The sequence below is a fragment of the Mytilus edulis genome, chromosome 3 (genome assembly GCF_963676685.1).
Source record: "Mytilus edulis chromosome 3, xbMytEdul2.2, whole genome shotgun sequence".
Classification (NCBI taxonomy): Eukaryota; Metazoa; Mollusca; class Bivalvia; order Mytilida; family Mytilidae; genus Mytilus; species Mytilus edulis.
This window is the reverse complement of record NC_092346.1, coordinates 56,184,409-56,211,218: the sequence shown is the minus strand read 5'-3', so window position 1 is coordinate 56,211,218 and position 26,810 is coordinate 56,184,409. Positions and strand designations below refer to the sequence as shown.

At 30.2% G+C, this 26,810-nt stretch overlaps 1 protein-coding gene across 8 annotated transcripts; it reads right to left on the bottom strand.

The window, feature by feature from the left end:
- Window positions 1–438: 438 nt before the first annotated feature.
- LOC139514367 (striatin-3-like) lies at window positions 439–26,788 on the bottom strand. 8 transcript variants are annotated; one of them, XM_071303491.1, is made up of 19 exons: window positions 26,498–26,785; window positions 24,788–24,891; window positions 23,834–23,913; window positions 23,268–23,343; window positions 22,398–22,574; window positions 17,889–18,032; window positions 17,051–17,123; window positions 16,268–16,391; window positions 14,538–14,627; window positions 11,089–11,223; window positions 9,571–9,725; window positions 8,681–8,739; window positions 8,095–8,211; window positions 6,301–6,470; window positions 5,480–5,647; window positions 4,873–5,013; window positions 4,426–4,533; window positions 3,397–3,483; window positions 439–3,027 (listed from the first exon to the last, which is right to left on the bottom strand). In XM_071303491.1, exons 1-19 carry the CDS (start codon window positions 26,699–26,701, stop codon window positions 2,858–2,860), a joined length of 2,382 nt encoding a protein of 793 aa, XP_071159592.1. In that variant the 5' UTR covers window positions 26,702–26,785; the 3' UTR covers window positions 439–2,857. The 8 variants fall into 8 exon arrangements, with proteins under 8 accessions (XP_071159592.1, XP_071159595.1, XP_071159594.1 ...); XM_071303494.1 differs by lacking the exon at window positions 17,889–18,032 and having other exon boundaries at window positions 26,498–26,788; XM_071303493.1 differs by lacking the exon at window positions 11,089–11,223 and having other exon boundaries at window positions 26,498–26,769.
- Between the last annotated feature and the right edge of the window lie 22 nt (window positions 26,789–26,810).

The following is a 26,810-nucleotide window of genomic DNA, read 5'->3' as shown; positions in this document are numbered from 1 at the left end:
TCCAGTTCAAGGATTGTTGATCATTTAACTTAATGTCAGTGAAAAATAGTTATAAGATAGCAAACAAGTTTCTAGAAAATACAGAAATTGAACAGAAACAAACTGATAACTTTCCTTAGGTATGCATATGCAACATTTAAATGTGCGTAATCTATTGGACTAGCATTTTTCTTTCAAATGCAAATTATAAATTATTTATCTTTCTTGCAAATTATAAATTATTTATCTTTCTTGCAAATTATAAATTATTTATCTTTCTTGCAAATTATAAATTATTTATCTTTTTTGCAAATTATAAATTATTTATCTTTCTAATATATAATTGTTTCTTTTCAGTCTGCAATTTGGCTGAAAGATTGTTCTTTAGAATTATTAAGAATATACAATTTACTGTTTAACATTCTTACTAAATTCTAACCAATTTTTGAGGTATAGTTCTTTTTCATTTATTTTAAGATAGAATCCTTTCTTCTCTTAATAAAAAAGTCAAGAAGAAAAGACTATATAAATTTTATACATGGATTAATATATAAATCTAAGTCATGAAACAATATGTGTTCATTGTCAGATATTAATTATGATTTTTTTTCAATAATATTTCATTGTTAATAACTTAATATATATATCTTGTATTTTCCTTCAAGTAAACATATTATAATTTTGTATTTAGAACAAATGAAACAATATATGTTCACTGAAATTAATTATGATTTTTGTCTTTAATATTTCAATGTTAATATATATTTTGTATTTTCTTTCACATAATCATATTATTTTTATATTTAGAACAACCTTTTCCAAACCCTGCATCATCCTTTGTACTGGTTTGCTTCCAAAAATAAATAAAAAAATGAAATTAAGCTTCATCTGCATCATTGTAAGAACTTAAGTATATGCTAACATACTACACAAACTTCTATGGGAGTAAATCTGAGGTTAAAAATAATGTATCACAAGAGTAATCATACAGTACATAGATATTAAAAATTGGTTATATATGACAGATGGTAGATAAACATTTAATGTAAGATCTATGGAGAGGAAGAAAGAAAAGATTAACTGCAATTTTAATATCACAAGTTATATACCCTTGGTTTATAATTATGATATTTTTACCTATATTTTGATTCCAATATATTTGTGATTTAGCAGGTGTTTTATTGCACAATGGTTCATCAAGCAAATTTGTTTTATATAGTAATACCTTTCTTATGTTGGAAAATTGACATCATGTCAGTTTGTTACCTTCTTTTTTTATGAAGTGTTGGTTTTCATTCTTTGGACAATTTTTCTCCTAGAATATCTGAGTTGTCAATATAAATGTGAGATTTACTTTTCCGTTATCTATGCCTGTATGTATAGGACAAAAAAAATGAAACATATCCCTTGTATGATAAATTTGACTGCATGACTGGGCATCTCCACAGATTTTCAATCTTCATAGAGAAACAATGAATAAAGTACATTTGTTGGAGAGGTATATCTAGCATACTGATAGATGACAAAATAGAATACTATGCCTTTAAAACAAGTGAGCTCTCTTTAAAACTGAGTTACATTGAATAAATTTGCTGATTACAATTCACTTATAAGAGGTAGATAATATAATTTCAAGTTAGATGGTTCACAAGCATAAATCCAACTGAAAATCTAATATATACTTGCAATATATATAAGTGGTATATATAAAGGTGAGAAAGAATATTGTTGATGTGAAATGAGTATCTATAGCGAGTCTACATACAAATGAATTGAAATATTAAATGCATAAAATAAACAATAAATCATAATTTAATCTCTGATATGCTTATTAAAACATAATTGTTAAACTGAAATGAAAATAAGTGATGAGTTGCAATACACTTTTTTAATAATTGAAATAAATAAATAACTGTCACATTTGTGAACTATACACATAACATGTTAGTATGAATTGGTGACATTGTTTTATCACATATATAGGCCATGGGACTGGGAACATAATTACTTATCTTTACTTTTCCTCTTCTTTTTTTTACCTTCATAGAAGGATAGAAAGCAAAAAGAAATAAAAACAAAACATTATTTTGTTTATATGTAAAAAGGATGAGTTGAACATTTAAGGGGTTTCTTTGGTCCATAATATGGATACAATTAATTCCTTTTGGTATTCATTGTTAATAGGTCATTAAAACATAATTTACTGATTTCAGTAAATAACATAACAACGAACACTAAATTCACTTTTAAGATATTTTGTAAACTGCAAATAACTATCTTATTTTCAATTGTAAATACCAGTATACTTGTTAATAAAAGTCTTCACTGGAATATATCAAAAGGTCAAATTATTATTTCAAATTTCAAAAGTTCCCGCTAATTATTGCTTTACATATTTGGACCAAATACCTATCTAACCCCTCTCATTTGTTTTTGTTGATTTAAACTTTTGTATGGACGGATAAATAAATATGAACCCCCTCCAAAAATTTGTGTCTGCTAGCATCATTTATATTGCCTACAATATAAACTGAAATATAACGAATGAAAGAAAAACTTGAATAGCACTAACTGGGTATCACTCATAGATTTACTGTATTAAACATAAATAAATACAGTTTCTGCAAATTGTTTTAAAAATCTAATTTGTTAATTGTCTTTTGTACACTACACAAAAACTTCTTAAATACAAAATCTTTTTTTTTTACAAATTCTCATGAATATTTACTCTCTCTCCGGACATACATGTTTCCTCGTGTTCCAAGCTTACAAATGAACACAGCATGATTATGTTCCCTGGGCACAGACAGTTTAGGCCAGGGCCTTTACTTTTTGCATTGAATGGTAATTAGCTATATCCTAAGCTTTATTTTCCGGGTCATACAAACACTTTAGCTAATGCATCAGCTCCAGCACTAGCTATGTAAGGCTTTGACGGGTGAAAAGCTACATCAAATATTGATTCGTCAAATTTTTTCCTATGTGCAGTTATTTCTTGTACACAAGTGTTACTGTCCAAATTCCATAACCTAATAGAGCAATCATGACCTGTAAAAAAGCAGAAACACAATATTGAACTCATTTTCATTTTAGCCTTACACAAATACTAATGCCTAACTTTGTAACTAATACAATATCTTTTTTTTAACTTCTCATGAAAGACAAATATGTTGCTATTTTGAATAAAGGTAAATTTTGAAATTTGTTTTCAGTCAAAGATTATTTCATGCATGTAGAAATAGGTGAGTCTTAGAATCATAAAAATCGAAAGGAGTCTTTAACCATTAATTTTACTGGATTGGTTAACACAAACTTGGAATACAAACTAATAAGGAGAGACAAAAGCAGCATTTGTAACACTCTAAAAATGCACAACTATAAATAGATAAATAATTACAGATGTAAACAAATACTTACTTCCAGACAATAAATAAAGTCCATTTGGATCAATTGCTAAACTCGTCACAGCATCTAAATGTGCCACCATTGAATGGATTAATTTACCTGTAACAATAAACAGTATTTTTAAATCTTTTTCTGAAGGGGGAATTATATGTTATTAAATTTTAGAAACTTATTATTACATGAGAAACTGGATAAAAAACATCTGTATAGCTTATTTCTTTTCCATTGAGGAAAATTATTACTCAACAAACAAGAATATGTCCATGAGCCCCACTCATCATTTTCTATGTTCGGTGGACCCTGAATTTGAGATCAAAACTCTAAATTGGCATAAAAATTAGAAGATCATAGCATAGAGAACTTGTGTACTTAGTTTCAAGTTGATTTGACTTCATCAAAAACTACTTTGACCAAAAACTTAAACCAAAAACCTGAAGCAGGACAGACAGAAAACCTGACGCACCGATTGAAAAACATAATGGCCCTAAATGGGGGCATAAAAACAGTTGAAAAAGTCAATGCTACTTAGCAAATGACTTGAAGCTTCTAAAAATCATTAAGACCTTTTTACATAAAACTAACAAACTAGTAACGAGTAAATCTGTGAGCGCATTAATGATACCCCACTTGAAAAAATTCAGTGAACAGGAAAAACTTATTTGTAGTACTCTGGAAAAATGCCACAAAAATTTCATTCATATCACTTATTTGTCAGAATATATACATATTAGGTAAACAGGCAGTTGAGGATAAATGATTCTGAAACTGTATTACACAGCATATCATTTTCAAATGAAGAATGATTACAAATTTCAGGAAACTCTAATTTGTAGTAACTGAGAAAAATTTCGTAGAACTATGTAAGGTAAGAAAAAACTGACAGCGTTAAAAACAGTACCATTCCCCCTCCTTTTGAGCAGCAGTATATAAATATATATATCAGTAATAGTATTTAACAGTCAAGCTACATTAAAACAAATAACATACACAAGACTTCTTCTCAAATAATTGAAACTTTTTATATTTTTTAATGAACATTACCTGTGTTATTGTCAAAAAATCTAATGTGCCTGTCTTCATGTGCTGTAATAGTGACTGGACGTGTTGGATGTGTTATTATTCTATTGATTTGATTACTATTATTAGTATCTGAAAAAATAAATATATAATGTTATATTTCACAACTTCATGTTCCATAAGAAAAGCAACATAATCCTGAAAAAAACTATATGCATGCTACAAATATCAAAATAATGGGGAGTCCTAAGATGATGCTTTACATGTCACCCTACTTGTTATTAATGGAATTCACAACAGCCTGAAGTTAAAAAAAAAAGTGAACATTTAGGCTGTTGGTCAGTATTTAAAGAAAACACCCAATATTGACTACAGAATTCAATTCCTGTATCATATCTGCTAAATCTTATCTTTGTTCTTAATTATTTTGTAGATGGGAATCTTTTAATTAAATGGTAAAACAATACTTACCTATATTGATTTTAGTTTCTAAACAGAGTATTTGTTTTGCAGTTTCTAAATCATAAATGTAAGTATTTGAAGATGTGTAAGAAGCTACCATTTGGCTAGGATCACAACGCACAAAATCTACTGATGTTGGTACACCATCATCTGTTAAGAAAATAATAATGAAGAATAAATACTTTAAAATCATTTATTTTGATTATTGTTAAATTTCTTAAGCACATGACATTTAGAATGCATGTGTGACATCTGATCTAATTGAGTGTGTACTTTGTGTGCATAAAATTATAATTTGCTTTTGCTTATTTGTTGCACTTTGTATCAGCTATTTTTAATAGAGCAACACAAGGTCAAATAGGTTTTACAGTCCTATTGTGTTACCTTACCCATAATTTTGTTGGATATTTACAACTTCTGTTGATACTTCAAAAGGTAGAGAACAAATATAATAATTTCATAGACTAGCTATTTTGCAGCTATCAAGCTAAACGTCAATGTGTTCCATACATGCCATAAATGTATACCAAAACAAATAAAGATATTGTAAATAGACAGGACAATGCAAATCATCTGAACAATTATTATAAAATGGATAAGGTATAGTGACAATTACCAGTATCTGCTGTAAATGAATTCAGTAATGGAGATTTGGCTCCTGGACTCCATAACTTCACTGTTCCATCAGAAGAATTTGACAGAAGTTGTGTTTTAGATGAGTGTATTGATAAACCCCATACTGCATCTGTATGGCCAACTAAAGTTTCTTGTAGAACACTTGGATCTGGAAGAAATAAGAAAGACATTATTCAGTCCCATTGCTGAATTGCAATTTTTCGTTATTTTGACATTTTACTATTATTTTTATTACTGAGTTTAGGGTATTTTGACATTTTACTATTATTTTTATTACTGAGTTTAGGGTATTTTGACATTTTACTATTATTTTTATTACTGAGTTTAGGGTATTTTGACATTTTAGTATTATCTTTATTACTGAGTTTAGGGTATTTTGACATTTTAGTATTATTTTTATTACTGAGTTTAGGGTATTTTGACATTTTACTATTACTTTTATTACTGAGTTTAGGGTATTTTCATGGCTAATAATAACCTGTAAAAGACAAGAAGTTTTAAGCAAAGCTTTATTGAAAAAGCACAGATTCAAAATTTGCCCTAAAAGTAAATGTGTACTGTATAAAAGGATATGACAAAGTTCGTTCAAACCCGGATAATTATTGGGAGAAAGATATAAAATAAGAGGTGAAAACGTACATCTTCTGAGAAAATAAACTAATCCTGTCAAGAGGTTCAGGAGCAGTTACAAAACATAAGTGAGACATATAGGCTCATCTATCACTTTACACTATTCACTTCAATAATTGAAAAGAAATTTTAAACCACTTAACTTCATTACTGTAATATGATGCGACTTACCAAATGAATCGTATGGATCTATGTTTGAATTAGGTATATTCCAACATTTTATTGTAGAATCTATTCCACCACTGTAACACTGTTCCCCTGTAGCATTAATGGCTAAACATAATACTGGCCCTATATGTGCTCTAAATGTGTATACAGGTTCAACATCTAATGATGCAGTTCTAAAAAACAAACAATAATACACTTTATACAATGTCATGTCACTAACTATAGTCTGGTTTTTTTTAAATTTCTTATTCATTGGTTACTCTCAGCTGCTTCTTTTTCAAAAGGAAAATAGGGTGTCTTTCTTAAACTTGGATTTTAAAGCAGCAAAAACTAATAAGTCTAGATCTTTTATGAACAAGAGGCTGTCACAACGACAGCAAACCGAATTTATTTACATTTATTTGTGTCCTGGCAATATCACAAGAACCATTACTGATGAATGGTGAAAGTGAAAATCATTAATATCAAATTTGACCTCCATTTTGTCATCAGTATCAACATTTTGAAATAATAATATTTGAAAAGCTTAGATTGAATGGTTCATGAGTAAATGCAACAACGTGAATGGAAACGCCATTTTACAATCTTTCAAGAACCATAACTCCTGAACAGTAAAAGTCAAAATCGTCATTATGGAACTTGACCTCTATTTTGTCATCAGTAACAACATATTAAAATTTCAAAAGATTTGGTTGAATGGTTCATGAGAAAATGCACGGACACGACGGGAAACACCATTTTTCAATCTTTCAAGAACCATAACTCCTGAACAGTAAAAGTCAAAATCGTCATTATTGAACTTGACCTCCATTTTGTCATCAGTAACAGCATATTAAAATTTCGGAAGCTTTGGTAGAACAGTTCATGCATAAATGCACGGACACGACTGGAAACTCCATTTTTCAATCTTTCAAGAACCATAACTCCTGAACGGTAAAAGTCAAAATCGTCATTATTGAACTTGACCTCCATTCTGTCATCAGTAACAACATATTAAAATTTGGGAAGCTTTGGAAGAACAGTTCATGAGTCAATGCACGGACACGACTCAAAACTCCATTTTTCAATCTTTCAAGAACCATAACTCCTGAACGGTAAAAGTCAAAATCGCCATTATTTAACTTGACCTCCATATAGTTGTCAGTAATAACATATTAAAATTTTAAAAGCTTTGGTTGAACGGTTCATGAGTTAATGCACGGACAACATTTGATTGCCGCCTTTCAAGAACCATAACTCCTGAACGGTAAAAGTCAAAATCGCCATTATTGAACTTGACCTTCGTATAGGTGTCAGTAATAACATATTAAAATTTTAAAAGCTTTGGTTGAACGGTTCATGAGTTAATGCATGGACAACATTTGATTGCCGCCCGCCCGCCCGCCCGCCCAGCCGCCCGACCGCCCGACCGCCCGGCCGCCCGCCGTACATCCCCAAATTAATAACCGACATTTTTGTCACAAAAATCCGGTTAAAAATGCAAATTTAGCCACAGGGATACCAACTGTTTCTAAGGCTTTTCAACTTAATGAAAAAAAGAATGCAAATTAGATAATTATTACAACTGTTTTTACAAATATAGAAAATATTTTGTTTTTTTTCAAATTTTTGTCCAACATTGCCTTATACATGTTTTTCTAAATGGTATTATCATTGTCTTGCATACATTTACAGATACATGTCTTTTGATTTATTCATTGATAGCTTACCTAGTATCTGTTAAGAAATTTAATAAATAAATAGACTAGAAGAAGATTGTGTTGATGTCTGTAAATAAACAACTAGATTAAAACTTACTTTTTTGCAGGGACTGTTTTCTGTAAATTCCATAATTTTAACGTATGGTCTTCAGAAGCTGTTAATAAAACAGGTTCAACAGGATGGAAGGCCAGGGCTCGAACACCATCAAAATGGCTGAAAATAAAGTCAAAATATCATGTGAGGCCACACTTAAAAACATTTTGGTTTGCCCAAACCTTACCCAAAGGTAGAGACAGTGGATAGATAGCTAGGCATCTCCTTTTTTTTAGCAAAGAGAAATTGAAATGTCAGATGAGTTATTTTAAGTCTTCATGCCTATGATTAAAAAAAATTATCCACATCAGGACAAAGAAAATGCTTGAGTAGGCAGCTATTTTGTTGGTAGGTAAGTTAAGGACAAACACACATAATCTTTTAATTCACATTTTTTTGACTGACTATCAAAGATCTAAATCAGAATTGTTTTTGACTTAAAGAAAAATATTAAGGTATCCCTTTTTCTAAGAGCTTACACTTCAACAAATTTGTTAGCCCATTGTTTTATTTCGATATATTGTTACTGCATATTTTAATAGTTACCTCTATGTTATCGGAATTGCAAATATTTTTAAGTTTAGCTTACCTTCGTAACGTGTACTTGGCATTCCAAGTTTTCCTGAAAGGTTCTTTTGGTGACAAATTCTACAACACAAAATAATCATAAACAGAATGTTTCAATTTTTTTTTCATTTCAGATTCAAGTATATAAACTTCAGATTCAAGTATATAAACTTCTCATTTGGTGTAAGTGTTTATGTTTAAACATCACCATGTACATTGTCTTTGTAAGTATAGGAAAACTTAAATAACACAATTGTGAACATTATGGCTCCTTTCCTCTCTCTACATCATTTCTTTATTTTTCAATACACAATTGTTTTGAAGATTGTTGGTATAATAGCTACCATCTTTTTTAATGAATCTTCCCAAATTAAAGGCTAAACTAACAATAAATATATCTGTTTTCCATAGTTCAACTTGTCTTTGGCATCAGTTCTTTGTTATTTTCAATTAAAGCACAACAAGAATATAGGTTTATACGACACCATCACCTCTCATTCTATTATATTTCCTTGCTCAATTAACCTCAAAATCTTGGTCAAAACCCTTAAATTAGCAAATATTTTTTCAAAAATTCACATCAAAAGGAAAATAAATACTAAGGTTCAATTTGTTGTGACCACAAATTCATAGTAAACAACCTTTAACCAATATATAAGGCGATATGGATAGACAAATTAAGGGATGGATACACTGGACTGGAAAACTTAATGCTACCTACATTTGTTGTACTATTGTGGAGAAGTCATTATAAAAAGTCTTGAAATATTTTTCAAATTAGACTATTCTTTCTCTTCTGATCAAAATTGAATCTATCAAGATTCATTTCAAACTAGATTAAGTTGTCTTCTGCCAATTAGTTGTATAGATATGTCATTTCAGAGTTAAACATATGCTATATACAAATCTTACATCATAATTATTATTAACAGGGTCAAATTCGTCCTGAGGAGTTATTCCAGCTAATTCCCCAAGTTCTAATGCTTCCAGAGCATCTTCCTCAGCATTCATTATCTGTCGCTGATTATTGGACGATGAAAATGGCATGGATCCACCACCCTGAACGCCTACAAATAAAACATAATATGATTAAATCTACATTCTTTAATTGTAATTATGAGAACAACAACTACATAAATCATACTTGTCTTCATATTTCAATGACTCTTACCACCTACAACAGGAAATCTCAACATTTCATCTGGAGGTGTGGCTATCTGACAAATTTCTCAACATAACATTATATTCATAAATGGGTCAATTTGTAATTAAATAAACATAAAAGGAAGTCAATCTTCAATTAAAATTAATAAGATGCATCACAATCACAGACTTTGAAATCTTATAAATAAACTGACAACCTTGAGACATTTTGTCAACTTGTATTTTTCTTTTAAGCAGCTGCAACAAAGTTATGATATACATGAGAGTAATAAAACAATTCCCTATTTGATACCAAAAAAGAACTTTTTTTTATATAAATTAAAAAATCTATAAAAGTAAATTTTCAATGGAAATGAAACAAGGAGAACTATTTCTGGTCTGCTGTTGGTTATCTCAGTTGCTATTGACCGATTCAATATATCTTTCCTACCTAACTTGCTGGGATAGAATAAGTTCCTGTGTCTTTTTCCATCTATTTTTTTTTTTATTAAAAATCTATATGAACATTGACAGATAAGGGGGGGGGGGGGGGAATTTTAACATCAGCAAGAATTCTAGTCTTGGAAATACCAGGCATCTTAAGGTAAGATTTTCTACCATTTGCAGTTTAGACTAGATTAGACTATCAGAGGTTTTTCAGTCTTCACCTGACAAGTAATATTCTAGAGTAAAAATGTGGAAAGAAAGAAATTACTATTTTGTGACATGCATTGATGACACCTACTTCATAAGTTCATTTTACTATACATGTTATGGTTAAGACTTTTTCTACACTGATAATAACACCAAAGGTTAACTGCAAGGGTTTGCTGCATACAACATTGAACATTTACAATATATTAATGTGGATTGATAAACAATAAATGTTAAAACAACATACTCTATCTATAAATAAATCAGGGACTTTCCTAGGTGGAATAAAGCAGATTTGTGAAATAAAAAAGATGTGAATCGTGCAAAGCTAAAAACTACAAAAAACAAACAATTCTGAAATTTATATCACCACTCTGAATTTATGCATAACACTTCAATTTATGGCTTTAAATGTTTTACTATGATTATAAGTAAAATATTAAAATGCCTTCACCAGATTTTTGCAAAAGCTAGCTTTCCTGAATTATAATTACACCCAAATGCAAGTTAAAACTTAGGAAAGTCCCGGCAGTTCAATCATATACATTTGTAATTCTAATTTTGTCTAAATACACTGCTCACTCAACTGACAAAATTAGAATTATATTGTATCAGTATGACTAATGTGCATACCCATTTCATCTATATCGGGCATGCTATTTCCCGAAGATGAAGGAGGAGATTGTCCTGACGATGCTGCCCCAGCATGCACATCGTCTTCAGTGCCGAGATTAGCAAGCATGGCTTGTAATGCTGATCTTTTTGGTCCTGTCAAATAAGATTATTCAACTTCAGAACATCATTGGTAAATTCTATTTAATTTTGAATGTGTTTTTATTAAAAATAAGATTTTTTAGTGAAAGTTAGTAAATAGTGTTGAAGTAGCTGATGAACAAGTCCATCATTAATTAACACAGCAAATATCAGAACTGAAAGTTTTAACTTTTTGTCTTTATAACTTTGTATTATAATTTTAATATGCAAAAACATCAAGTAAACTTTAGTTATCATCAAGAACATTTTCTCTTAACATTGAATACCATTTATGCAATAATAGACGTATCACATCAACAAAATATTTTAATTAGGTCAGCTTCTGCCAACAAGAAATAACTTCCTCTGCCTCCATTTTAACTATTATTGTCCTCCCTAATTTTATCATTAAAAATCTTAAAAACTTAGAAACAATTTCTCTTAAAATTTAAAATCAAAATTTAATAAATTAAGAAAATTCAAATGATTATATAACCTGAATTTCTTTTGAAAGTAATACATGAATATGTATCGAACTCCATATCCAAGAAACTAAATTCCTCCATGTTTGTCGTTTGGTATGTAATCTACATCTTATTTATAGGAAAACAATTTCGACTGAACTTCCTGTCTAGTTCATTGTATCATAAGGACTGTATACATCCATCTTTTCCTGTTTAAAATCGTCACTTAAAGATTCACCAACATTACCCAGATTATCATTAAATAAAATTGTTTGCTTTTCATCTTTAAAAAGATTTATTTGATTTAACCAAATCAATTTTTTCAAGAAGAACTTCTTCAGGTCAATTTCATGTTAATATGGGTAGAGAATTTATATTGTTTTTAATATATGTCTTTTTTATTTATAGATTGTAATCTGGCAAAGAGCCCATTTAATATTACGATCACTTAAAATGTAACTCAGCTTAATACCACTTAAGATTTTATCTAAAGTTAATACTGTAAATACAGACATTTTTTTGCAAGGTTTTTACTATTATTGTGCTGGAATACGATTTGCAAAAATAAATAATCACATTTTAAAATTTTGATAACTTTTACTTAAAGCAAAATAATTGTTAATTAATCTCACATTTGTATCAATTGTTAAACAACTGCAGTATTAAATGCATGCAAAAATTTCAGAATTTACAGTAAACAATCAAACCCTTATTTTCAAAGCAAAACTCTTATATTTATTTAGCTTGCTGCTTGGAGAACACATTAAACTTCAGTGCATATCAAATTTTTTTTATTAAAAGAACAATTAAAAGGTGAGTAGACATCTATAAGTATAATGCAAGCTAACACGTTTAGATATTAACTAGAAATGAAGATTAGCAGATTTTAATGTCCGAGAGCAATTGATTTCAATTGCACAGTTTGAGTAAGATATTTTGAAAACATACATGTATTAAGTATTAAAATTTTAGTGCATCAAAACATTTTTAGAATGACAAGACAGACTGAAGAATTTGATCATATGTTCACAGAAGAACATACATTTGGAAAAAACTATGCAAAATTAGAGTGTTATTCTATGTCAAACAAAGAATGAGTAACATAAAAATAACAGGCATTAGCAAAATTTCTTAATTCAAAGGGAGGAAAAATTTACAGAAATTTAGATGTACTTTTACCTCAAATCTCATGCAAATCAGGATAAACAATATAGCATTAAACTTGTACATGTATATGGATAGTTGATAGCAAGGTGCATTTATGTTGCAAAAACAATTTGTCCATCTGCTTATCAATATAAGCAAGTTTGGTTAAGATAAGATTTATGGCTCAAAAGATATTGTCTAGAAACAAAACCTTTCCCCAAATTTCACTCTAATCATAAGAATTGAGATGTAGTAATACTAACAAAACTTTACAGAAAATCTCATAGTCTATCATAAGAAGTTCTGATCAAACTTAATTAAGCAGAAAACTTAATTTTGAAATTGGTGATTAAATGAAAGTCATTTGTGTTGTAATATATACATATATTTTTTGGGGAGTTGCCATGACAAGGTGGCTGCTTGTCAAATATTAAATCTTATAAAGGACAAGTTACTGAGGTGACTTTTAAAAAAAAACACTTTTGCTTGATTCATTCACACACATAATCTGTTTTCAGTGGGTATGTTGAAGGTTTTTACTGCAAGAAGGACAATAGTTTTCAATAAAAGTTTTTTTCATGACATTATATCAGAAATTTAAGAAGAATCTCAATAATTAATAGACTGAACATTGAACCTGTAGATAAAATTCAATAGAAATTTGAGATATTTACCAGTATTTTTTTATAATTGAATACCCAAATAAATGACCTATATGTATAGTTACATGAAGATCTAAGAATTTATATTTTTTTTAAATGTAAAGAAATAAATGTTTTCAGCTGCAAACACAGCATGAAAAGTCCCTAAAATAGACTATCGAAACTTGCATGCATGGATTTTAAAACTAGTGAATCTTAAGTTATCTACCTTTGTCCACCAGCAAAAATTCAAACTAAATTATGCAAAAATAAATACAGGCCATCAGTATAATTTAACTTTTCTTAATTAGCAGCATCTACATTTAAAACCAAATCATTAATTTTACATAGCCTTCAATGTTTTGATGTTGTTGTCATGAAGGAATTTGATAATAAAATATTGTGAAACTATAAATGTAGTTTTGTTGTGGCCTACGGATAATATGAAATCTAATGTTTACAAAGACACGATAGACATTATCTCAGTCTATTTGAAAAGCTCATAAGAGCATGTGTTTATTAAGTACATATGTATATTGAAAATGAACTTTAAATAAAACTTTGAATTACAATCCAAATTGAATTATGTTTAACACAACGTTGTCAGATTTGTATTAACCTCATATCAAATTTGTTTCAATACAGGATCAGCATCTCTTTTCATTTAAAAAATCAAAAAATTCAGAAAGATTCAAAAACTCCATGCCTACTAAACATATACATATTTAAAGTATGCAAATAAATCAACAGCATACTGTCTTCTAGAAAATCACAAAAAAAAAATTCTTAAAAGTAAATTACATAAAAAATACATATGGCCTTGACAGCTAAAAGTAATATATAAAGTACAACATACTATAACCATGCAAGGATTTTTGGGAGCATTCATGCAACAACACTCATTTGAAGTGATACAGTGTGCCATCAGTTCTAAAGCAGGAAACAGAATTTTTTAACAAGCAAAAGCTTCAAACATTTTCACACGTTTTCTAAAAACAGAAAAACATTTTACCATAAAATCTGATCCATTTATGTACTAGCATGAGACAGGAGCTTACCAATTGACTGTTGAACTTACTTGATTTTTTGCCTTTTCTTTCTTTTTCACACTGTTCTTTAAATTTAGATAGTTTTTGAGGATCAACTTTCCATTCATCATCTTTCTTCTCTGTTTAATACACATATTAAATATCACTTTTCTGTGTTGGATATGCAGATAGTGCATACACCACTTAAATTGGTGAAAATTAATTAAAATTATATCTCCCTCTGCACAAAGTCCTGTTTAATGTTCTTACCATTAATTTCTTCTTATGCCGTTGTGTCTTTTTACACTTCAAACACAGACTATCATTTTCCTAAATTTTCTGTGTTACTTCAAATAATTTTTTTTCCCCAAAAGATCCAATCATTTATTTAAAATGAATTTTACTTTTTGAATGATGTTTACTTAATAATGAAGGAAAATGATAAGATTAATCACAAAATCAAACAGGAAATTAGAAATCAACAAATTCAGAAGCTGAGAAAAACTAACAAATAGAATGCAACCAAGTTCTTCTTTTTGTAATAACTTTTACCTCAATAATGATATGAAAAAAATAATGGCATTAAATGTGGGGCAATGATACTTTCAAACTAGAGGCTCTAAAGAGCCTGTGTCGCTCACCTTGATCTATGTGAATATTAAACAAAGGACACAGACGGATTCATGACAAAATTGTGTTTTGGTGATGGTGATGTGTTTGTAGATCTTACTTTACTAAACATTCTTGCTGCTTACAATTATCTCTATCTATAATGAACTTATCCCAGTAGTTTCAGTGGAAAATGTTAGTGAAAATATACAAATTTTATGAAAATTGTTAAAAATTGACTATGAGGGACAATCACTCCTTAGGGGGTCAATTGACCATTTTGGTCATGTTTACTTATTTTTAGGTCTTACTTTGCTGTACATTATTGCTGTTTACAGTTTATCTCTATCTACATGTATAATAATATTCAAGATAATAACAAAAAAACAGCAAAATTTCCTTAAAATTACCAATTCAGGGACAGTAACCGCTGAAAATTCCAGGGCAGATAGATCTTTACCTGATCAACAATTTCACTTTCAGTCAGATTTGCTCTAAATGCTTTGGTTTTTGAGTTATAAGCCAAAAACTGCATTTTACCCCTATATTCTATTTTTAGCCATGGCGGCCATCTCGGGTGGTTGGCCAGGTCACTGGACACATTTTTTAAACTAGATACCCCAATGATGATTGTGGCCAAGTTTGGTTAAATTTGGCCAAGTAGTTTCAGAGGAGAAGATTTGTGTAAAAGTAAACGATGACGGACGACGACGGACGCCAAGTGATGAGAAAAGCTCACTTGGCCCTTTGGGCCAGGTAAGGGCCAGGTGAGCTAAAAAATTTCATATTTAGTCAACTTTGCAAATTATTAAAGTTTTTCTGTCATTTTGAATATCACAAAGTCAATACAAATTGATTTCACTCTTGCCATTCCAACATACCAGCCAGAGTCCCATTCATGTAATAAGTACATCCTACTTCAAACACTTTAATCTTATGCAACAGTTTTCTTCAATTCAAAGGACATGAAAAGTATAAAAACACAAAATTGGGTACATTAAAGAAGTAGTCAGCTTTGAATTTAAAATTGATATAGTGTTATCAAATGAAAAATTTAACTACTAGAACTTTTAAAAGACAAGGTTTTTCTCAGTTTCCACAGTATCTGAATACAACAAACTATTCTATCACAAAAAAAAAGAACAAATTAGAATTCAGTTATGAAACCTACCCCATTCTGGTCCATCACCATGACTACGTGTCTCTCCAGCGCCATCTTCATTTTCAGCAACAAGGAAATCAAATTCTCTTAGAGCTTCTTCTGTTTCTTCATCACCAGCAATAATCCCATCAACCTATATCAAAGAAACAATCAAATTCTTATCTCAATTCAGATTTGCCAAAATGAATTTCTCAATAATACCATCAATCAAGTCAAGTCTTAAGAACATTAAAAAAATTATCTCAATTTTTTTTGGCCAAAATGAATTTCTATCTTCAAAGGTAGTAACAAATTATCATCATAGCAATTGAGATGAAATGAATGGGGAATGTGTCCCTATGCGATGCACCTGCAAGCATATAACTTTATAAAGGGACATAACTCAAGAATTGTAAAAGATTATGCTACCAAAATTTGAATTTAACTTGAGTTTTGTGGTAAAAAGCATTATATATACATTTCATCACATTAAGTTGAGACAAACTTAAGTTAGAGAACAGAAACATTCAGCAATTTTTCCATTTGTAAAGGGGCATAACTCTTGAACTGTAAAAGTGACACCACCAATTCAAACTCTATCTGTGTTTTGTGGTAATGAGCACCGTGCATAAGTTTCATAACATTAAGTTGAAGCCAGTTATAAGAGAACTAAAACCAAAAAATCAGCAATTTTTCCATTTGTAAAGGAGCATAACTCTAGAATTGTAAGAGTGACACAACCAAAATTCAAACTTGACCAATCTTTTGTGTATAAGATTCATACTGTTTCACTGCACCATAAATTAAACTTACACCAGGACCAGGCCTTTTAACAATTCTTCTTACTTCTCTTTTCTCGTCTGCTGCCATAATATCTTCTTCATCACTGTGCAAAAATATAATAATAAAACTTTACTTATTGAACAATTATGTTTTTAAATATGTAACTATTACTAAGTATTTTTTCAACACAAAAATATGCTTTGCAATTTAACTGAATGTTGGAGATGAGTCATTTCATGTTCATCACAAGCAAGTGGAACTATGATTTAAATTTTAATATTTGTACCTTTATTATTGTTTTTAATACAATTTATAATTTTCCCCATTTCAGTCAGTGTTCTTCGCTAACTATGTTATTCTATAGATTACTACCAGCTTATGTTTAATTTTTAATGGCTAGACATTCCTAGAATATTGAATAGCTAATCATCTGTTAAATATTTGACAACTCTTCTAAGGTTTATTTCTTCTGGTCAGTTAATGTGAGAACATAGCCATACTATCAAAACCATAGCATGTGGATACAAACTTGACCAATCTTTTGAGTATAAGATTCATACTGTTTCACTGCACCATAAATTAAACTTACAGCAGGACCAGGCCTTTTAACAATTCTTCTTACTTCTCTTTTTCATTATTATTTGAAACCTATTTTCATTTGTTTTGTGGGTTCAGGTGAACAACAAATTCAAATATTCAACGAATATCATATTTTCAATAGGCTTTGTATACAGAGATTGTCAAAACCCCGAAATCAAGTTTTCAGCAATCCATGAAAATTGATACCCATGAAAAATTTACCCATCCATCACAATGTTTGTTATCTTTAATTATCATCTTTATGTAATTAATGTCAATCAAAACTTACTTGTCATCATCATCATCGTCGTCATCGTCGTCGTCATCATCAATGCCTTCATTATCAAGGAAATCAAGGGTAGCAAGAACAGACTTTTCACTTTCCATAAATATATCATCCACTAATGAAGCAGGCACTTTCTTACCAGCAGGCCTAAGAAAGCACAAGAAGAAATCATTCCAGCATGCAGATATCAAAGAAAGGAAAGAGAATTTATGCAGACATGTTGTACACATGTTTATTTATCATGTTTATAGTAGAAGATATATGTTTCATTATTTACAATTTCAATATATTTTATTTAAATTCTACAAAGTTCTTTAATTTCAATGCTGATAGCACACATTCAAATACACAAGGAAAATGCAGAATATGGTTATATAAGAAAGTAAAGTTTAAAAATGCTTTTTTGATCATTATTGACATATTGATATGTAGTTCAGTTTCATAAACTTTAACATGCATGTGATATCAATATTACTTTACAGTATCACTATGCAATCAGCAGATAATCAGGTGCAATCATTTTTTTTTCAAACAATCTAACGTAAAAAAGAATATCAATAAGAAAACGTTATCAAAGTCAAATCTTTTATAAATAGTTTTTGGCAGAGACTGCCTTAAAGTGGAAGTACTGTATCACTAGCCTGTCAACACACAGATTGACTAGGAGTAGGATTATCAGTTTTTCTTATGACGGTCCTGATTCTCTCTGGGCACTCTGGCTTCCATTTGCCAATAAAAACTGGCAGCCATAAAATTCTAACTATTGTGCTGTTAAACACCAATAAATTCTTACTTCAGAATAAAAAATTCATGCCGAAATTTATATCAGAGGAGGGACCCTGCATATGGGAAACTTAATTATTTGGAGCAAATGAATCAAACAAAGCATTGTTTGGAAAGATTAAGGTGCACATATATATGATTAGCAAATTATAACCAAATGTAGCCTAGAAAGATAAGCGTCATTCTTACTGTTCCAGTATTCCCCCAAATTTTTTTTTAACATTCTGGTAAACCTCAAGTTTTAGAAGTCATACCTTTTTCCAGGAATTAATAGCAGCATCAGGGCTTCCAAAACGGTCATATATAAAAGCCCAGCTGGGCAAAGCATGAAACAGTCATATACATTTTAGTTTTCAAGGCTTTTTCGGTCATTTTAACATAATCATGATAATTCACGATCTTTTTGACCCAACCTTTTGCCTTTAACATCTACACATTTCCGGTCATAAAAGTGACATGATGATTAATTACTATCAAAACAACCCCTACTTCAATACTTTCTAATTTTAACGGTGCATTACGTTTGCGCGCATTGCCATTACATTTGCGCGCAAAAATCATTACGTTTGCGCGCAGCTTCTCATTACAATTGCGCGCATTTATTAGGCAGGTAAACTCAGGTAAGCTTAGGCAATAACTCTTATTTATCTATAAATTTATTCAATTATTTTTAAGTAAAAGTATCCTTTCCGTAAGTCCAAGTCACCTACTCACCCACTAGGAGGTAGACGTTGGATACAAGCAGGATAAGTCGGTTGCATTATATTCTATCAATCCGATTTGCTATATAAAAAAACAACTTCAAATGTTCGTTACTTGACAAAACTTTACAAACTAACTTAGATTGTTTACAAATTTTAAAAAGATCACTATTCGGGGAACTTAGATATAGGAATATATAATAAAGTACTTGTTCACCCTGAAAAATTCGCAATGAAGTTACATGTATGCCTTAAGTTATAACAGAATTTAGCATGCACACTTTATATCAAGTTGTCTTAGAATACGATATGAACAACATATGATTGAAGTATATTTTCAAATTTAATGAATTTTTATATCATTAATATTTTATTATATACCCTTTTTTTACCTGAGTTTACCTGTAAGATAAATGCGCGCAAATGTAATCAAAAGCTGCGCGCAAACATAAAACATTTTAATCTCCAAATGCGCGCAAATGTAGTGCGCCCAATTTTAATCAAGGCTAATTAGTTGGGCTTATTCTCATTTCGCCTTAGCTGTCAAAATTATTATATAAAATTAATCCCATTTCGCCTTAGTACAAATTTTCAGGTTAAAAAGAATAAACTAAGGCGAAATGGGAACTTGTGTAAACAATGGAATTAAGTTATTCTTTGTTTGTATTGCAATTATGTTTGATATTTGTTATTTTAATGTCAAAATCTGCCTTGAAATACTTTTTAAAAAGATGTGTTTTTTTGTGTCTTGCACATGTAATATAGAATCGCATGAGAGAAAAGCACTAAAACATAAAGCACAAGAACTATTTACATAATAATAAATATTATTATAATGATAGTATTTTACATATAAATTGACTTAGTTTTTCTGCCAGGAAACATTACTTTCACTCTGTGGTTTAAGTTTTTAAAAATTTTATAATAATAACTTTCTTAAACTATCCTGGATTTGTACCAATCTTGAACAGAAGCTTGTTTATGATCATAAGATAGTATACAGAAGTAAATTTTGTAAAATAAAATATTCCATTTTTTCAGTATTTTCTTATAAATGGACTCAGTTTTTCTGCCAAAAAACATTACATTCACTCTGTGGTTAAAGTTTTTTTTAAATTTTTATAGCTTTCTTTAACTATCCTGGATTTGTACCAAACTTGGACAGAAGCTTTTTTATGATCAAAAGCTAGTATCTAGAAAGAAATTTAGTTAAACAAATCTTCTTTTTCCGTATTTTACTTATAAATGGACTTAGCTTTTCTTCCAATTACATTACATATAGTTTGCAGTTAAAGTTTGTAAACCATTTATTAGATTCATAAATTATCCTGGATTTTTACCAAACTTGGACAGAAGCTTCTTTCAATCAAAAGATAGTATAGAGAGGAATATTTTGATTATTTTTTTCCTCATTTTTGTTGAGCCTGCGACTAACAGCCAAAGTAGGTGAGACACCAGGTTCCGCCGAATCCTTACAAATTTAATATACAATTAGCAGTTTTTATTATTTTTTATTTTTTTATTAAAGTTTCTGTTATATAATTAAACGTCTGTGGGAAGACAAAAATTGTTTTTTTGTTGTTCTAATAAACTTTTTGTGTGTTTCATAATGTAAAGGATAAATAAATTATTTAGATTTTTAGACAATATTTCAAGAGAAGCAACTTTCCTACTCAAAAATGTTTTTATTGTAGATTTTTCCTGATTTCACAACTTTTGAAATAAAAAAAAATGGTCACTTTTATTAAAAATAATCAATCAAGAGAAACAATTCCCTAATTACATGTTGTTTAAATTGCTATAAAAACAGGTTTAATTTGTTTATTTAGTATTTCTATCTAAATTCACATTTCGCCTTAGTTCAATTCCCACCTGGCCTTAGTATATTTTTTACCTTTTTTACCTGGAATTCACAGTTAAGGCGAAATGAGAACACACCATTAGTTGTTGGACAGATGATATCTACCTGTTCCGGTGACAGGTAAACTATGTTCAGTACCGGACATCGTATAAATTGATCGGTCTATTCACAATTATTTTCTTATATTTCAGTGGTTTGTAGCTCATTGATTAAGTCCAAAAGATTAAAATTATAAGAAATTAGTTTATCTTCATGATTTGATAAAAAAATTTAAAAGGTTTAAATGAAAAATCGTCAGAACTACGTCGAATGAACTAGAACATGTGTGCATGTGCAAAGGTGGGAAATTTAATTATGCATCCTTTATTTCTTCAAAATGCTAAAATTATCATTGATACCTGTATCTAAACATTCATTTCAAGCATTTTGTTGAAGAAATAACGTGGAAAGAGATTCTTCACTCACAGTCATGCTTTGCAAACGTACACGGATTTTATATATCCGTTTATGGTCTATGTTTTACCATTGTCAAGTCAACATCCGGTTTTTAGAAAAACGTGATTTTAAAAACGAAAATGAAGTTTTTGACATGTCATTTTGCACAAATAAAGAGCCTATGGCAGATATGAGCACGCTGATGTGCACACTTTGAATGATGCACTGCCAATTTAACAGTTTACATCCAAACATCCAAAACAAAGTAAAGTTTAAAATCGTTTTTTAATCTAATGTCATTATCATTGGAATGGCCTTCTGATTACCATAATTGCCTTTTGTGACTTAGTCTTAAGGGATTAAAATTGGGATCAGATATAAAATGTCTGGCTGGCTCAAATGTTTTTTGAAAGCCCTGAGCAGCATCCACAACAAATGAATCCAAGACTCAGATGACCATGTTACACAGAATGTATCTTAAACAAGCATTTGCAATCAACCCAGTGGTTGAAATTAAAGTCAAGCATATCAAATTGTTTTCGTTAAACATTTTTACTTTAAGAATGCATAGAGCAAAACACCTGGACAGCTGAAATGCATAAATAAGGTGCACAATTGCCATTTGTAGGACTGGTGAATACATGCAACAAGAAAGTTATACTTCAAGCAATACATGTTTGAATGGTTATAAAGTGTTTCACACATTTTGTATCTATATCTTCAGGAACTAACCTTGCTTTTCCTTGGTCATTATTTCTTTTGGCTGGTGATAATTCTCCATTCACCAGTGCTGGTTGTGCTCCTTCTGCTTCATTCTCTATATTATGAGCCTGTAGTCCCAGTAATGATCTTACTCGAGCAGATCTCACATCAATGATTGTATCTGTGTATCCTATTTCTTGTAAATATCTGCAAACACCAAGAATGCACGTTATAAATCATATTTCTTCTCATCTTTAGAATTATTGTTTGGTTAATTTAACTTTTGTTCCATTTCATGGATAAGTAATTGATAAGGACAACTTGTTAGAAGAACTTTTTTTATCAGTATATTTTCTATTTCCGAATTTTAATATTTTCAGTTACTAAAATACTGTTAAATCTGGATCAATTCCTTCGAGATAAAATAACTATTTTTGATTAAAAGTTGGTCAGTATGACCTATTTTTTTTCCAGCTAAATTAATTCCTATCAAGTCCATTTTTTTTTTTTTGGTGACCATATATTGGTATTTTTTACAATGTTTTATAACTTTCCAATTAAGATTTCAAAGTAAGCCAGTTAGGGACCATAGTGAATCTTGTATATTAATGTGTTTATTATTTTTTTTCTTTTGTTTGTGTCAGATTGTTATAAAAACAATGCATATGACCTTTTTCAACTCAATACTTTTAGCCAAAAAACAACATTTTATTCTCTTACTAAAAATGTAAATAAGTATAATTTGATTTGTGTTTAATAGTCTCTAAACTAATTTTCCAATTAATTAAGTGGTAAATCATCACTGTATTGGCATATTTTCAAAACCAATATTTCAAATTATCTTATTTTCACATAATTACATAATCTACATGATTTTTTTATAATAACAAATGAACTTACTGCCTCAGTAAATGTCTTCCTTGTCGCCATGATACATTACTGTTTGATGTTGTTATCTCATTTTGCTCAGGTTCATCTAATGAACAAATACAAACAAAGACAGAAATTACATGAGTTTATATATTAGGCTTCAATACTTGAGACTATTATGATGAAACTGCATTAAATTTGAAATTATTTGCAATGTGACTTCCTGTAAGACAATTTTTGAGTAAAATTTTCAAGGAATGAATATCTTAGCTGGTTTTTATACATTTCATGTACCAAGCTATCCTTTAACTTATCCTTTCTTGTATAAAAGATTGCTTTTCGTTGTATAAGTATATTTTTTCAGATAGTTACAAGAATCATTATAAATTCTGAGGGAAAAAAAAATTCTAAAAAGAAGAAAGAGAGGCTATTTATTGGTTAGACACTCGTTAGAACTCTGATTATACTTTTGTAAATCTTGCTATTTATAAAGTTTAATAATACATTTCTAAATGTAATATTCCATTCTCACTAAAAAAAATTATATTCATGTAACTGGCAAAATTGAATTAATGTATTATCATGATAATATTTACCATCTTTCTTTTCTAATGCAGGGGGCTTCAAGTCTTCCTGATTGATTTCTGTTCCATATTTTAACTTGTGGTATTTTGACCTGAAATTATAGAATTAAATATCCTTGAGAATCCCCCAAGAATTATAAATTCAATGACTTTAACATTTTTTTTTTTTTTTTGTAATGACTAAATTTTTGACTAGTTGGAAAAAATATTCAGAACTTGACTGAATAATTGTCAATATAATTGACTTTGCCAGTTGAATTTTAGAATGATAAGTCTTGCTTTTCACAACAGACAGAACAACAAAATAAAGTTTCTGGACACAATGGTTTATCTTGACACCATGTTTGTGTCATATTGGTTATACTATGGATTGATGAATATTTCAGTGTTTTCACCATGGCCTTTTAGCACCATGGTAATGTGATGTTAATTTGCTATATCACTAGAATGTGATTCTATCTAGTATCTGAAGTGGTTTTTTTTACAGATTGTGTTATGGGTGTCATGCTATAATTTCTAGAAACAAGATGGTATTTCTTAATTACCTGTTTACCAGGAGGATATAAAATTTTCCCCAGAGAAAACAGTGTGTTTGTGAGAAACCTTTAAAAGCAAGGATGACAATTCCTGGGAGCCCATGGTCCCTAAACTTTGAGATGGACTCATTTTTGTTTACATGTTTTCTAGATTAATTAAATTTTAGCCACCAAAAATAACATATTGGCTGTTCACCCACTTAAAAGTTTAATGTTTTCAATTCTGCTTTCCAGAATTGGTATTAATTTGATTGTTATTTCAATACAGGGGGTATTCATGGTATTGTAAAATGATAATCTTAGGCTGAGCCAATATCATGACACAATTTTATGTTTTTATTTTGACCATCATCACATTTCTCTGTATTGAACAACAATGTTTTGCACTACCATTAATTTTAACAACTGACACTATAGATTGTCAACTTACCTTTCCTGTTTCAGGGCATATTCCAGCATTTTTATTCTTCTGACAAGATCTTGTTTTAAATTTTCTTGTCCTTTTCTTTCTCCTTGTAAAAATGCAATTCTGGCCTAAAAAATAAATATATGTTCATAAACATGATAAAGAGAAGTTTTATTGTCAAGAGTAATCTGATGTTGGCCCTAGACTGTGTTGATTACACAACACTTGAAATAGATTTCACCATTCGAAGTATAAATTCAATTCAATTGAACTATACCTCCTCTGAGAATCATAGTCTGGTCACCCTAAAACACATAAGCGCCCATTAACGTTTGCCCTCTTTCACTTTCGCACCCAAAGTCTGTTCCAACCCTACACTTTAGCTGTTTAGCACCCTTTTCATTGGTTTTGTGTTTAATATTATTGTACATGTTGTATCAAGTTTTGGTTATTGTATTGCTATAAATGTTTTTTTCATTTTCAGTATAGTGAGAATCTGACGGGTTTTTTTTTGTTGATTAAATCTTAATCATGTTTTGGTAAGATTATTGCTATTATCGTCCTTTCCTCTGCCTATATCACCCTGCTCTGCTGCTCCGTAATTCTTGTATCAAGACTCCAAAACGAGACCTGGCATTATCAGCGACGTCACAATGTGAGAGGAGACATTATCAGGGACGTCACAATGTGAGAGGAGACATTATGAAGCTTCCTTTTTTCAAGCGTAAAACTGTCTTAGGGAGAAAGAAACGACAAGTAATAGAACGATAAAAAGATAATCGGGTTTTCTTCGTATAATTATCGTAAAATATCAGCAGCTTTTTTTTGTGTTTCGTTTGCTACACTCACTCGCCAAAAAGGTTCACATTGTGGCTCGCAGCTGATATTTTACGATATCAATGAGTAGAAAACCCGATAATCTATACATATATTTGTATAACATGTTTTTATCAATTCCAAGCGGACTAGTTTATCAAAAAAACAAAACTTTGTTACAACAATCAGTGAGAATTATTATATCATTGAACAATTATATTGCTCACAAAACAAGTCATCAACTTTTAAATATTTCCATGTGGTTTCATAAATTTCAAGAATATATACCATATAATATCTGAATACGTTAAACTTAAAAGCCCTTAATTGAATTATTTAAAGTAGGGCGAACGGACCAGGGCAACCATGAAATCTGGGCGAACAGATCAGATACCGTGAAAATCACCCTTGTGATGTACTGAAATTTCCAGCGCCCTGAGTCATATCCCAACCTGGGACCTTCAGCATGGTAGCCATCTGTCTTAGCTACTAAACCACAAACCCACACAATGTATTGCAATGGGGAAATAGACATTAGACACAAGCTCTTTATAAACAACTGAAAGGGTGTTGTGAGAGCTTTGTGTTGTTTACACACTTGACAATGTTAAGAGAAAACCATTCAATATGCTTTTGTTTACTTATCCCTCAGGGGAGTATTATCTTGAGAAATCCCATTGGTGGTACAATGCTTTCTACTAAAGACCTCTACGGTACTGTCACAGCGAATAAGTGAATCAGATGTCAAATTTGGCCGCCATATTGATTTCTGCAAAATGGCGTCCTGGGATATATGATTTTAACACGGATGTTTGTAGAAGATCTGTTAAATAACAACCATAACTTAGCCATTATATGATAGTTTAAAGATTAAAGATTTATTAAATTGCATTATGTGCTTTTTTGCTAAGTCCTCACTTGGAGTTCTGCACGTTCAACTTCCCATTGCGATCGCTCCATCTCGAAACGGGACCATTCTGTCTGCAAGAAATGCAATATTCCAGGCATAGAATACTGTGGCCGTTGAATAGATTCATCTTGCTGTTTAGTCATCATCCCTATTGCTCCGGAAACAGGGCCCAGAGACCCTCCGTTTTGAGGTCCTTCACTATCGTTAATCATTATTTCAGAGGATCGCCATTTTCTTCATTTTTATTATGATAGGTGTCGCTTCAGATGTCAGTGACGCAAAATTTTCCTTCGGAATGCGTCTGGACTTTTCTTTCCTATC